A 14,267-nucleotide genomic window follows, 5' to 3' on the forward strand; every position below is an offset into this window, starting at 1 on the left:
TGTTCAATTGTGGTAAAAGGCGAACACGGAGGAGGTAAGATAAATGTTCAAGAACATACATAAAGTTGAAATGCCAAATGTCTAAACATTTAGAGACATCACTCGCTATCCTAAGGACTCGCATCTGGTTCTATTGTATTCACTTCTGTGCACGAGCAAAGAGTAAGGTAATTCAATTTCTTCCTTGCGATCCAAAAATCATAGAAGCAATTCTACTACGAACGGAGGCATTTTGGACACTGATGTGGCGGAGATACCAAGGGCCATATGGTTGGCCTAGGACCCAGTCAGCACGGATCCAAATCAGTTTAAGACGAACTCAAGTCCAGTCGGACCAACTGTCCCAGTCAACCAGGCTTAGGACTTAATCAATGCGCTCAGGTTGAGTCAGCCAACTCATGATTGAACTCGAGTCAAGTCGGTCGACTTAGGGCTGAGCCCAACCCGTGTCTGAGTTAGGTCCAATCACCCAGAGCTTTGGCGAGACATGACAATTACAATAGCACGAAGGGATACAGTAGCTGTAATAGCTCAAAGGGACACGACAGTTACAATAGTGAAGAGGAAAGAGGTACGATAATCCTATTTGTCTTTTTGCTCCCTATATAATATAGTAAAAAGGTGATTCGTTCGTCTCAGTGCCCCCGTCAATCCATCACTAGGTTAATACGGAGGAGGTAAATTACGGGCGGCTACTAGCCATTAGTGCAGGTGACCAAGGCATAGGGAAAGCATGCTCGGACACGCCGAATTTCGATCCGAAAACCTCATGTGGCAACCCAAGGTAAGGGAGGTAGCGCTGAAAGAGACATATTTGTGAGAAAAATATTTACAACTTTCATTTTGTTATCGTCATCTCTTTCAGATTTTAGCTGGAGTGTCGGAGGGATCTCGCCAAGATACACTTGACCTCCCTTCTAACTCCTTTTTCAACCCTTTCCGTTGTCATCATGATAGATCTTCACCGGAGTCCTTGTGTTGCTCGGCTTGACATCTGCCAACCCAACAAATAGTCAAACCTGACAGAAGCTGACCCGACAGTAGCCGATCCAATAGAAATTAACCCAACAGAAACTGACCCGACAAAAGCCGACTTGATGCGCATCCGACCTACCAAAAGAGTTGGACCGCAGATACATCAAGGAGTTAACTCATCCCTGGATCTCCGACCAGATCAGATATACCATCTTGGCTCGTGTGCAATCAATTGTTGATCTTTCTTCTAATTGCAAATCTTTGATCTATTTGTAGGGTTCGTCTGTCTCCTATTATACATGGACGGATGGACCACAACAAAGTGCCAGCCCACCTCAAATGCTGAAGACTGATGCCATCAACGACCATTATGTAAGCTCTAGAACACATATATACTAATTAAACAACTAAGAATCATCTGGTATAGTGTTAGAAACTTTGTCTTAGAAATATTATAAGACACTATGTCCACATCTCATCAAACATAAAAAAACAGAAACATTAATTAATCATTTCTTACTAGAATTTGTCGAAGATGACCATACAAAGCTATCAAACTATGCGACCAAGTCAGGCTAGTGTCTAGTTCCCTACTTAAACCAAGAGGTCTACTCTGGTTTTAGAAATACTGATTGTTATGCAGTGTTTAAGGAGGTCATTTTGGCTTGTTCGAATTCGGACAATGAAACAAGAATGCAAAGTGGTCGAGAGGAAGAAGACAAAGATTAAACCCTAGAATCAGGTGAAGTATGAGATTTTGTGTGTCTCCTTGGCCAACATGTGAATGCGCATATACAAAGACAATGAAATTTGGTGTCCTCTGTAAATCAATTTCTAATTGATTAAGTCACTAGTTCTCTATTGCAACTGGTCCTGATTTATGTTTGTGTAAACTACAAACTTGTTAGGAACTTTATCATTCTAGGAACAAGCATTGTTTTCAAAATTTTACTACTTATTTGTTAGATTGGATTAGTGCAATAAAAGGGGTGGAAAGAAAGTAAGAGTTTTTTTTTATATAAATAAACACTTATCATATGCTCATTTTTTTATAATTTCAATATTCTCTCTATTTCTCCTTCTAAGGTCTTGACTCCCATTTATCCATCCTCTAAATACATGATTATTGACATTTTGCAAGCTAATACAATATTAGGAACCTATTCGCGCAAGTGTTTAGCTTGGCACTCTCATGTTGCGGTTCTAGTGAATGTATGGACAAGGTGGACTCAAATGACACTCCTCTTTCTTGGGTTACACACCAAAGATCGACTTGCTTAGGAACAATGTTAAAATCTTTTTACAATGTGAACAATTGATATCTCTTTAATTTGATAAGAGTTATCAATGAAGCGTCGATCGTCATCAACTATTGGCTTCCTATGAGATGATTTTCAAAGTTGAGAAATTTGGGTAAGAGTTCATTATGATTATGAGATGAACCAAATAAATGAGTTTGAGTATTCATGCCAAGTGCTTATGAAAATTTTGCACATTTACTTGTGATATAGCATCATAGATGTTAAACCCTAAATCAAATGTAATCCTCAAAATTGTAACTCTTTGTATAATTGGTTTCCTCAAATCAATTGTTTATTTTCATCCATGTCGACGCACATCTAAACGACACCTCAAGCCTATTACCAAACTCATTTTGAAGTCTTAGGTGGATCTGACTCACACAGAGGTTTATCAACAAGTACAAAAACCCTAAAAGATGATAATTTAATTAAGCAAGTCGAACGTCAATAATGAGGATGATGATAACTTCAAATTATTAGAGCACCTAACCTTAATGATGCAAACCGTACACCTAAATTATTATGTAACCCAAATTAAAATAAGAAGGCCTTTTGTTTTGTTTGATTCCTTTGTCTATCTATACTTCCTCTTGGCCATGTCTCCCTCCTCCCCAACCCTCTTCCCACCCCCACTTCCTCTGGTTTCTCCCAGTTTGAAGGGCCCCCCTAATCCTACATGGCTTCTCTTCGGAGCAAGGAAAGGCCAACCCTAATCTGCTTTCCCTGTGCAATCTGTCAGTGTCATTATAAAGAAAAATATCTATTTTTGTTTATTAAAAAATGTACATATTTTTAGGCAAAAATTTAAAAAAAAAACCTTTTTTTATTAGAATGGTGAAATGACATTTTTTTTATTAAAATAATATTTCATCCCGCCTCAATATATTTTTAAAAAAATATCTTTGTTAGATGTTATTGTACTAACTATGAAATTATAAGGTTTACAGTATGGTCATTTCAATTCTGGTCAACACATAATAATATTATACTATAGTAATTAAAATTTATAATTACTATAATATGAACATTAATATAAAATTTATTTTTGATTAATATTAGTCAATACTGTATTATATCAATTATGAAATTATAATTGTTATGTAGTTGTAGTACTATGATTATATAGTTATAATATCTATACAAATAAAAATACTTTTATAAGTAAATATGAGGAAGGAGAGCCGTGCAACGATAAAGTTGTTATCATGTGACCAAAAGATCACAAGTTCGAATCATGAAAATAACTTTTGTAAAAAATAAAATAAGACTGTGTATAATTAATCTCCCCGGGATCTCGTATAACGAAAACTTCGTGCACCTGAAAATCTTTTATAAGAAAACATGAGCAAAATACTATTTTAATAATAAATAAAAAATAAGATTCTAATAAATAAAAGGGATGATCTTTGTTTTTTTTTTCCCGATTAGTTTTCGCCTAAAAAGAAGAATCAATTTGTCATTTGATGGTAAAGCTCATGCTGTATTCAGCGAGGAGAATGCACAGGGGGAGTGGATGGGAACTTACTTGGGACTTGGAAAAGCTGCAGGCATTGGTGAACTCTGCAGGCCAATCAATTCAACACTTTTGATGGGATTGCATTGCATTGCATGCTCCTTTCGAAGTTTGGTATCTGTCCTTTCACCAAGGAAATGGTTCATGAACCCTAACGCTCCTCTGTCACTGAGCTGAAAGAAAAGCAGAAGCATTCATTCAGCAGAAGAATGTTGTTGAGCATGTCATCAGTTGCCACGGTAAAGTACTGCTTCAGGCTCAACTCATATGATTCATGAATCAATGGTTTAAACAAAAATAAAAAACAAAGCCCCATGCGCTGTTGCATTTGGTTTAATTACTGTCAATAGGTCTGGATTGATTTCCAGCAGATGCAACAGAATGCCCCCCACCTTACATGCGCTGTTATTGTTGGACAAAATTCTTCGTGATTTATCTCCCTTCTATACAATAGGGGTACCCTGGAGGGGCCGCTGAGGTAATGATTTTAACTTTTGCTGTCAAAAAAAAATAAAAAATAAAAACAAAAAAAAGGGTGAACAGCAGTATTGTTAATAGGCAAAAAATACATTTTAAAAAACAAAGAGGATCCTCTTTTTATGATTTTGATAATTAGGGGTTATTGTTAATTGCAAGAAATGCTTTGATGTTTAAATATAACTAGACTGTAATTGAACCAAATATTCATAAGCAAGTGTTTGACTTGAGTTTGTTTATGTTCGTTTAATACACAAAGTTAATTAAATGGCTTGAACAACTTGTTAAATTATACGTGTTTAGCTCGTTAATGTTCGTGAATATGAATTATGATGGTGTTGCTGCAATAAGTCATGTGGTCAATTTTTCGCTGTGTGCGAAATGTATTGTAGATTACTCGATCCCATGCAAATGGTCACTGTGTTAGACGATACTTCTCATGATTTATCTTTCTTTCAGATCGCATGAGACAGTCCTGGAGGGGCCCCCGAAGTAGGGGTTACCACCTTTGCTACAATGAACATGGATTTTGAATTGTTTGTGAACAATGTTCATGAACAATATTCACGAACAAAATTTGTAAAATATATTCATCAATAAAACTCTCATCAACATAACTCTCATCAACATGCTAAATAAATAAAGATGAACAAATAAGTTTGTATTATCAAGTTTAATAATCAATCAAAAAACTTAAAACTATAACATTTTCAAATAATTAAACTTGAACTGAAAACTCGATAACATCTAAATGAACCAAGTTCAAATTTGTTAAAAAAAAATCAAGTCAGCTTGAACAACTATTTCAATAGTTTGATTCATTTTAAATTTGATTCAGTTTGACTCGATTATCTTATCAAACAAACTTGAACATCATAAACTTACTCAACTTGCCTTGTTTACGACCCTAAATGCAACTTAACTTTACATGTTGACAAGAGAAATGTGGAAGCAGTTTAGATGCTCTTTAGCCTTTAAAAAAAGACTAGGCATCTCCAAAGTTAACACCTATCTTTTTCAAGTGCTTTCTCTGTGCCCCCTCCTACTTGTGTCACAGCCACAATAATAATCCACACAACTCTTATTATATTGGGCATTTGCCTTTGCCTTTGCCATCACTTAAAAGTTTTAAGCAGCTTTGGCATGCCTCCACATTTAGTCGAGTGGCAAACAAAATGGTGATCATCAGAACAGTGGCAAACACAAAACAATGGCTTCCAGGGAGAAATATGCCATGAAAACCGGCATGGCAAGGGCTTGTAGACCCAGCCATAAACACTGAGTCTGCCCTTCTATGGGTTCAGTGCTCAAATGAAAAAACAAACACACAAACAAAGGTTTAAACCTAAATATAGTTTGGGTGTGCAAAGAGTACGATGAAAAGTGTGATCTTAATTTTCAGCAAGGTTCAAAACCTCGAACCGTGTTAAAATTTTATTATTTGACTGGAACGATACTGAAATAGATTGGAGTTGAAGATGAAACATAGGAAGGAGATATTGAACATGTCATGGCTTTAAATCTTATATCATGCTTGGCGACATGATCGAAATATATTATTCTAGTAAACGACCAAAACTCGATACCTCTCAACACAGACAATGTATCATTCTTTTACTTCATCTCCTTCCTCCTTCAACTTCCAATTTATCACCGACATCATACATCGGAGAGTCAGTATGATACTGGAATAAGTCAAAGATTGAAACTATGGCATGACTTGAGACTTAACCTTGATGCCTAGTGGTATTGAGTTTCAATTTTGACTATTTCACCTGGCATGATAAGAGATTTCAAACCATGATTTTCAGTACTGTTCTTGATATTGTGACTGTAGGGATGTTTAAGGATTGAGTTACCATTGACCTGTTTGTTATGAAATAGGAAGAACATATCTACTCTTTAGGATGATAATCATATTTCACCAACTCTTGATGTCTCGATCCTTCAACAGGAATTAGGATCAGTTGGAGTTTACTGAAGCAGGCCATGAGATGATAGGATAGCATTGTGATTGTCCTTATGCCTTGCCAGACACTAAATTGATTGAAAGCAATCAATCAGCATAAGCACACCATCCCATTCAGCATGGAGAACAAAGGTTCTTTTGAGTTTTTGGCCTTTTCCTGATTGAATTCTATGTGAGTAATATAATCAACTCGAAACATGATTTACAATCATAGAAGACAAGTCTAAACTCACCAGAAGGAAGAATTCCGAAGAGAACTGTAATCAGGTTGAGTCGCTGTGAGCTTCTTTGTCCTCATTGAACGGAATCTGAAAAAAGTATGGAATTGCAGGTGAAATGAGATGGCCTAATGCAGGCCATTAAGGAGACCAATGCGAATAAATTATTCGACATTCTAGTGTTTAAAAGGAGATGATGATTCACTACATAGGCTAAGACATCGAAGGCTTCTGAACTCAAGGATGACAGGCTTTGGCTCTCCTTGCGGCGCATGCAAATTTTTGAGGAGGAAATGCATGAGAGGGTGTGTCTTTGCCCCATACTTCTGCCATGAACAGAGTGCTGCTCATTTTGCAGCTATTCACAAGGTCTTCGGAGCGAGCAATGCCTCAAAGCTCCTCATGCACCTCCCGGTCTCAGACAGGTCGGAAGCTGCGCTTACCATCTCCTATGAGGCTCAAGCTAGGATTCAAGATCCCATTTATGGCTGTGTCGCTCACATATTTGCACTGCAACAACAAGTGAGTACCAATTAGAACATACAATTCTCAAACATTTAGTACTCTAGTACACACAAAATCACTTTCCAGGCATGCAACAACTAACTTTGTTAAGTTGTGCAGTTGAGAAAATTGAAAATGCATGAATGCATTTGCATGTGTACTATGAAACATCAATATATATTAAGTCCTACGGAACATCGAAATGACATAATTTCTTATCGACATCTATCTTTTTTTCTCCTGCTTTTCTAATAAAGATTCAAGATTGTAGGTGCTAATAATATGTTTCCTTGTTTGTAGGTAGTGACACTGGAAGCACAACTAGCTTCCTTGAAGGCTCAAATTGCTCAAGGTTTAGCCAGTGGATACTTATTGACTTCCCGAAGTCGACTTGACGATGAGAAATTGAATCAGAAGCGACCATCTTATCAACCAGGACAGGGCTTCAATCTGAGTGGAGAAGAGAGGATGATGCAGCCTTTAATTTCAGGTGCTTATGCACATCAAGAAGGGATGCTGTACTTCGACAACGGAGTAGTCAATTCAAACAACTTCCCGTCTACTCAGCATTACGACCAACTTTCATACATGGACAGTGATCAGACCTCCTTCACCGAAGACGATTCCTCGAGTGCCATGGCCTCACTCGACATAGAGGCAAATGCAAGGAGATCGTCATATCTCGAAATGGAGGACCTCCAGTCAGTAGCATTTGGCCATCTTCATTGTGCATGAGAGGCCAACTCATGAAGCATCATCTTCAGTTTTGATTCATCAAATTTGAGTTGCGTCACAAGCTCACGAAACTCGGAAGAAGCTTTTCTTGGTCCTACTGCTATGCAATACTTGATGAGGCTTGCCAATGTACAATAGCAGTATACCTAGGCAGAAATAAGAGACTTACGAGTTTTTTTAAGCTCACTGCCTTCATAATGGAGAATGGTAGTAGTGCTAAGATTGGCAAATTAGGATAAACATCTGGATTCGACACCTTAACTAGGAATCATGATGAGCAAGGTTTTTTATATGGTTGGAGTCTGGAAAAAGGTGCTTAAAATTTCAATTAGCTACTAAAGTAGTAGATGCTATTGAGTATCCACTTTAACAAACAAATAACCTACTAGCTATTACTTTTTAGTTAAATGCTCATACAGGTTGTAAGATCCAAAACAAGTTCTAACTTCAAGGATAATGCTAAAGGCAAATATCCTCGTTTCTGAAGTAATCTCCTCTTGCAGCATATTAAGGTTATCGAAGAGTAAAACTCCAAGATAAAGTAAGGGATATTAAAATTGCTGGCGCGATATCTAGACTACAGCTATGTTTTGTTTTCTGATGTAATTTTGAGTAGAAGACCTAAAGCAAGGTGGATCTAGAAACATTAGTATGCAACTACCATAAAAAATCAAGTATATTGTTGGTAACCATTAACGAAATCAAACTTGACATGCATCTTAAGCTTTTGGGAACAAAAAATTGTCATCCAATTAAACGTAACATGGTTGCATCCAAGGTTTAATATCTCGAGTCACGTCGGAGTTTCAGACTTTAACTGAATAGAAAAGTAGGAAGTAGATGAAAAGGAAGAATACAAAGAAAACGAATCTATATTCCCAACTCTATATATGAAATGGTATAATTTTAACATTATATTGCATAACAAAAACTAAAATATAGCATCTCAAAGAGATGTCAAATGTTAGTATGACACAATACTCATTGACATGATTGACACAACAACACAAGATAAATTGTTTGTGCCAAGTAGTTTTGAGTTTTGGTAACTTATTGGAACGATATGTTTTGACCATACCATCCAACACGGTACCAGAATTTAAACTATGATTGCATCGTAATATTTTATGTTTATCTCCCTTTCGATAAAGCTAAGTTGATGGATAAGCAATGAAAGAACATAATGTTGGATCGAGATCGCGCTAGGGGAGGGGGTGAATAGCGCTCGTGGCTTTCACGCGTTTCGTAATCGGAAAAACGTTCGAATAAATGCAGCGGAAATAGTAAAGAAAGCAACACACGAACACAAGCTGTTTACTTGGTTCGGAGCCTGTGACGACTCCTACTCCAAGGCCCACGCTCGTTGAGCGTTTACGTTGGGCAACAACTATAATCTCGAAAAGTATTACAAACTAAATACAATTATGAACTGAAATAAACTTTATATCGACAACAACAAAATCGAAACTGAAGCTCCGGGTCGTCGGGATGTCGCTACAGCACTTCGAAAGCAATTCTTGAGCAGGAGAAGGAAAGCTTTGAATTCGTTGTTTCAACCTGCTGCTCGAATACCCCTTTTAAACAGTGTTGGAGGCGCCTCAAAGCCCTTCCGAGGCACCTCAAAGCAGCCGAGTCAGCCGCGTGGATCAGCGCTGAATCCTTTTCCTCTGATCCACTTGAAGGCGCCTCTAAGCTGGTCCAAGGCGCCTCCAAGTTGCGGTCCAAGGTGCCTCCATATTAGTCCAAGGCGCCTCCAGCTCTACCGCGCAAACTTTAGCTCCTTTGCACCCGAGGCGCCTCCATGGAGCATGGAGGCGCCTCGGACACTGTTCATCCGAGGCTGGCCTTGCTCATTTGTCCCTGCAAAGCATGTTAGTTCACAAAACACACGCATACCTTGCAAGACAAAGTTAGCACACATAAAATATAGTAAAAGCAGTATTTGACAATCGTCGGACTGTCCGGGTCTGACTTCGGATCTCCGACCGGAAACCCTAGGTCGACCCGACGCCTACTGTTCCCTCTACGGGGAACGCGTCCTCACCTACTCCCCTCAGGAGAGATTACCTTATGCCAGTCGGGTCCAGACTGACTGGACTTTCTTCCTAGGGTTACCACCCCCTATGACCTAGGGTTACCACCCCCTAGGGTTTTTCTCCACCTAGGGTTACCACCCCCTAGGACCTAAGGTTACCTCCCCTTAGGATTTTCCTCCGCCTAGGGTTACCACCCCTAGGACCTAAGGTTGCTGCCCCTTAGGGTTTTCCTCCACCTAGGGTTATCACCCCCTAGGACCTAAGGTTGCCGCCCCTTAGGGTTTTCCTTCACCTAGGGTTACCGCCCCCTAGGACCTAAGGTTACCATCCCTTAGGATTTTCCTTCACCTAAGGTTACCACCCCCTAGGACCTAGGGTTACCGCCCCCTAGGGTTTTTCACCTGCCTAACCGCAGTTAGGACTTTCCTGAAACCTCATTTAAGCACGTTAGATAACAAGGAATCCTAACTTTAAATCTCTTTGCTATTATCAAAACTTGGGTTCGATCGTCGGATGCTTCCCGCACCAACACATAATCCTTTGTTTTGAGCAAAACACATTGCTAGATTTAATTAGTGCAAAGTATACAGTTAAGTGGACTATTCCTTCCATTCCTATTTTCTTCCATCTCTTGCATTCTTAATCTCAAGTTGTTACAAAGTAGAACAGTGTTGGCCTAGTCTTGGGTTGAAATACAAGCACCATAATTGATGCTGTACTAGTCAACAAAAGGCAAAAAAGTTAAAAAGAATAATAATAATATAAAAGGAGGTATAGCTACATTTTCATAAAGCTAAATCTCTTAGTTCAAAAGGTATTAGGGTTGTTGCTTGAAAAGGAGATTGCTAATTGAGGTTTATGCTAGTTGCTTTTTTTATGGTCACTCCTAACTTATCTAAAAGTTTTAAGCTAGCAGAAGTTGCAGGCTTAGTTAGTTATTTGACTAGAAAAGAGGGGTATCCACATTCCTTATTTCACATCAGTTATTAGCTCAAAGTAGGAGTGGCAAAAGATGGAACGACCATTTATACGGGCACAACTCCGTCTACACGAAGTTGCAAATTCAGGTTTGAGTGAATGCGCCTTAAACTACTCTTATAATGTGTTTGATAGTTAATATATAGACTATAAATTGAATTGTGGAATTGACTTGTGAATTTTCAAGTCTGGGATTGTAGTCTTTTGTTTGAACACAGAGTAAATATTCAATATGCACAATGATAGATATTCCTCCAGATAATTAGAAAGATTCGCCTGGTACACTGGTACATCTAAACTACCTAGCCTCTTGATTAGTTTGGTTTGCTCAATTTGCCCATCCTATCTAGACTACCTACAATGTAACTCGTCCAACCCACTCAATCCATTTGGATCATCTGATTTGCTTCACCCATTCAATCAAATATGGAAGTGACTAGTACATGGATGATGACTCAACTCACTTAAACAATAAACACATATAAGATAGAAAAAGGTTAAATTAAATTAATCTAATTAAAGATTAATTTATCAAAATAATTATAACAATTTATTATTTAGTACACTAATCAAAGATGGAATCCATCTTCTACATCTGCAATAGATTTCATAGTTTACTTTCTCAGCATACAAAAAGGCCTATTACAAGCTGAAATTAACATTTGGCAAGTTAGTGAAGAAAGCAAATATTTCTAATTACTTAAGAAGAAGTTCAAGACAAATGTATATTTTATAATTTAGAAAAAATATTAATTTCTTCAATTCTGTCTGGTTTTCGAATAATACTTTAATAAATCCAACAACCAACTTATTAAAATGGGGAAGGCTAATTGTGTTATAAATTGGTAACAATAATTAATTATATCTTCTAAAAATAACCTTAAGAGTAACTAAACTTTAATCAAGTTAATAAATAACTTGATGATGAAACACAAAACTGCTCATATAGAATTCAACCTAAATAAAACTGAAAATTAGTTTAAAACATTTAATGGATAAAAATGATTCTATATTTAGACTTAAAAAGTACATATCTTCCCAAAATAAACTCTTAAAAATTTAACAACTTCTAAAAACTGATCCCATTGCTTGCTTTATTTAACTCCATAAGTAAGTTAATTAGTGTAGTTAATGTTATATTATTTTAGGATTTTGTATTAAGAAGTTGAGTTAAGTCGTGTTAACGCCTAGAAGAGGTAGAGGAATCCAAGGAGGCGTCATCTGGCGAGGAGGGAAAAACATGTTCTAGAACTTTCGTAAAGTAATTTAATTGGGCCTAATCTGGGCCTTGACTAATCGCGTTCAGACCGCGTCCTAGTAAACAGAACTGACCAGAATATTCGCTTATTTATCTCTTGTTTTTTTTTCTTGCTGGTCTTTATTCTCCACCCTTTTTATACTTCCATTATTACGCCACCGCCACCAAATGGATTGGCATTTCTGTGATTTTCTTACTGATTGGTGGCAATCGCCAATATCTCCTGTATAAATTTCCTTTCCTTCCTATCCCTTCCGATCCGTCCTTCCACACAACTCTAGATCTGCAACCATGGGATCACGCTATGAGGTCGAACTCACCGTCGCCTCCGGCCGCAATCTCAAGAACGTCAACTGGCGCAACGGCGATCTCCGTCCCTACGTCGTCGCCTGGATCGATCCCGCCGCCAAGAGTTCCACCCGCGTGGCCACTGCCGGCGACGAGGATGATCCGATCTGGGACGAGAAGCTCACGCTGCCGCTGCCCCCGGGCGTTCGTCTCGAGGACGCCGCGCTCTACCTGGACGTGGTCCACGCGGGCGGCGGCGAGGGTGTTAAGCCGCTGGTCGGATCCGCCCGCCTCCGACTCGTGGAGGTCCTCGACGAGGTCGGCGTCGGAGCGAAGCTGACGAAGAAGCTGAAGCTGAAGCGCCCATCCGGCCGCCCCCAGGGCAAGCTCGAGGTGACGGTGGCTGTCAAGGAGTCGGCCCGCTACTACGACCCCTACGCCGCGCCTCCGCCCAGGGAGTACTCGCGCTCCGGCCCCGGGTACGGATACGCGCCGCCTTCCTACGGCGCCTCCGCGCCCTACGCCCAACCGCCGACTGGGTACCCATACGGCGCTCCACCGGTGGCGGCGGGAGGGTACGGCGCTCCTCCGGCGGCGGGAGGGTACGGATACGACTACGGGGCTCCGCCGGTGGGCTACGGGCAGGATCAGCAGAAGAGCAAGTCAAAGATGGGGATGGGGACGGGGCTGGCTGTGGGGGCGGCGGCGGGGCTGCTCGGGGGACTGGCTATCGCCGAGGGGGTGGACTACGTCGAGGACAAGATCGCGGACGATGTCACGGATAGGGTGGAGGACAACCTCGCCGACGACGATTATTACGATGGTGGCGACGACTTCTAAGTCGCCTCTTCTGCTTGACTCGGGGCAAAATAAACAAAAACTTGGTTCATTTTCCTTGTGTTCTCGCTTGCTATTGCAGTGCACTTAATGTGGCAGTTTTATTTATCAAAATAATAATTAATACTAAATCCAAATATTTTGAGAGAGACCGAGACAATAAATTATAGCTCACCTAGTGCGTTCTTTGTGCCAAAGCTACGAGGAGAATGAGCTCAAAACGTTCGAGCTCAAGTTCAGCAGTTAAGGGTCCTGATGAGGGCAATCAAGCTGAAAGAGAGGAGCAACAAACTACTACCAGTGAAACATGATTATCTCTGACAGTATATGAGAAATGAAAGAAGAAACTATAAATCCAATAGCAAAAGTAAGAAACTAACCCCGGCCGACAAGTATTTGAGGTTGAAGCCTTTTACCTCTACAGCAGGGTTGGAGAGTGGATAGAATCTGAGTTGCAAGGAAGACCCAACAATGGCATGATGTAGAGAGCTCCTCGACTTGCCTCTGTTTCCAGTTACTTCATCTTCATTGATGGTTCAACTCCATGTGTTCATTCTTTGCTCAGATGACAATGAGAGAGTGAAGCCACCAAGAGGTCTCTTTTCTAGCTATGACCGTGAGCAACACCATCATCAATGAGAGTTATCGTAGTCGACGGTCCTAGTTCATAAATACACCCAATCTGTAGCATTGGGGTCGGTAAACACATCATCCAATGAAACTGCCACCTCTTTTCGGAAGCTATTGTAGTCCTTACAATCAGATTCTGCGACAAAATTGGAAGAATTTGCTTGCCAATTCTCCCAATTTTCATCCTGGAATTAGTTCAATGGAAAACACCAAACTGTCTCAAGTATGAAGCATATTTAAAAACATTGATTTTCTCAGATTCTTTTAGAAAAGACATTGATCCAGAATTAACTACTAATTGTTAACATAATCAATCATAAGCTTAACTAATGTTATGAAGTAAAACCATGATGGCATATGTTACTCATAACTTTTTCTGTTGGGTTAAGCAGTTTGTACAAGGAGGAGAAAAACTAAATCTTGAAGCAACTTAACCTAATTTGTTGTCTTTCTATTCTAAAATAGGTTTCAATTTTACCACTGTTAAATTGTTGTAAACATGATTCAAACAATCCTTGTGTAATTCAGTAAACCTCTATAATTAGCTC

The 14,267-nt window shown here is 39.3% G+C and overlaps 2 protein-coding genes and 1 long non-coding RNA gene across 3 annotated transcripts; 2 read left to right on the forward strand and 1 right to left on the reverse strand.

The window, feature by feature from the left end:
* Positions 1-701: 701 nt before the first annotated feature.
* On the reverse strand, positions 702-13,396 carry LOC121976277. The gene is made up of 7 exons (XR_006110589.1): positions 13,265-13,396; positions 6,662-6,963; positions 6,469-6,543; positions 4,182-4,286; positions 3,802-3,962; positions 1,080-1,354; positions 702-994 (listed from the first exon to the last, which is right to left on the reverse strand). It is a non-coding gene; the product is annotated as an uncharacterized LOC121976277 (long non-coding RNA).
* On the forward strand, positions 6,697-8,020 carry LOC121976276 (LOB domain-containing protein CRL1-like). The gene is made up of 2 exons (XM_042528373.1): positions 6,697-6,975; positions 7,258-8,020. Exons 1-2 carry the CDS (start codon positions 6,697-6,699, stop codon positions 7,690-7,692), a joined length of 714 nt encoding a protein of 237 aa, XP_042384307.1. The 3' UTR covers positions 7,693-8,020.
* On the forward strand, positions 12,144-13,220 carry LOC121976275 (protein SRC2-like). Its single transcript, XM_042528372.1, has one exon. It carries the CDS (start codon positions 12,256-12,258, stop codon positions 13,090-13,092), a length of 837 nt encoding a protein of 278 aa, XP_042384306.1. The 5' UTR covers positions 12,144-12,255; the 3' UTR covers positions 13,093-13,220.
* Positions 13,397-14,267: the final 871 nt, after the last annotated feature.

Source organism: Zingiber officinale, chromosome 4B (genome assembly GCF_018446385.1).
Source record: "Zingiber officinale cultivar Zhangliang chromosome 4B, Zo_v1.1, whole genome shotgun sequence".
In the NCBI taxonomy this organism is placed as follows: Eukaryota; Viridiplantae; Streptophyta; class Magnoliopsida; order Zingiberales; family Zingiberaceae; genus Zingiber; species Zingiber officinale.

Bases quoted from the DNA above. Each gene is read 5' to 3' on its own strand.
- LOC121976276 (XM_042528373.1), top strand. From the start codon at position 6,697: ATGACAGGCTTTGGCTCTCCTTGCGGCGCATGCAAATTTTTGAGGAGG. The intron at 6,976-7,257 runs GTGAGTACCAAT...CCTTGTTTGTAG, and splicing joins TATTTGCACTGCAACAACAA to GTAGTGACACTGGAAGCACA.
- LOC121976275 (XM_042528372.1), top strand. From the start codon at position 12,256: ATGGGATCACGCTATGAGGTCGAACTCACCGTCGCCTCCGGCCGCAAT.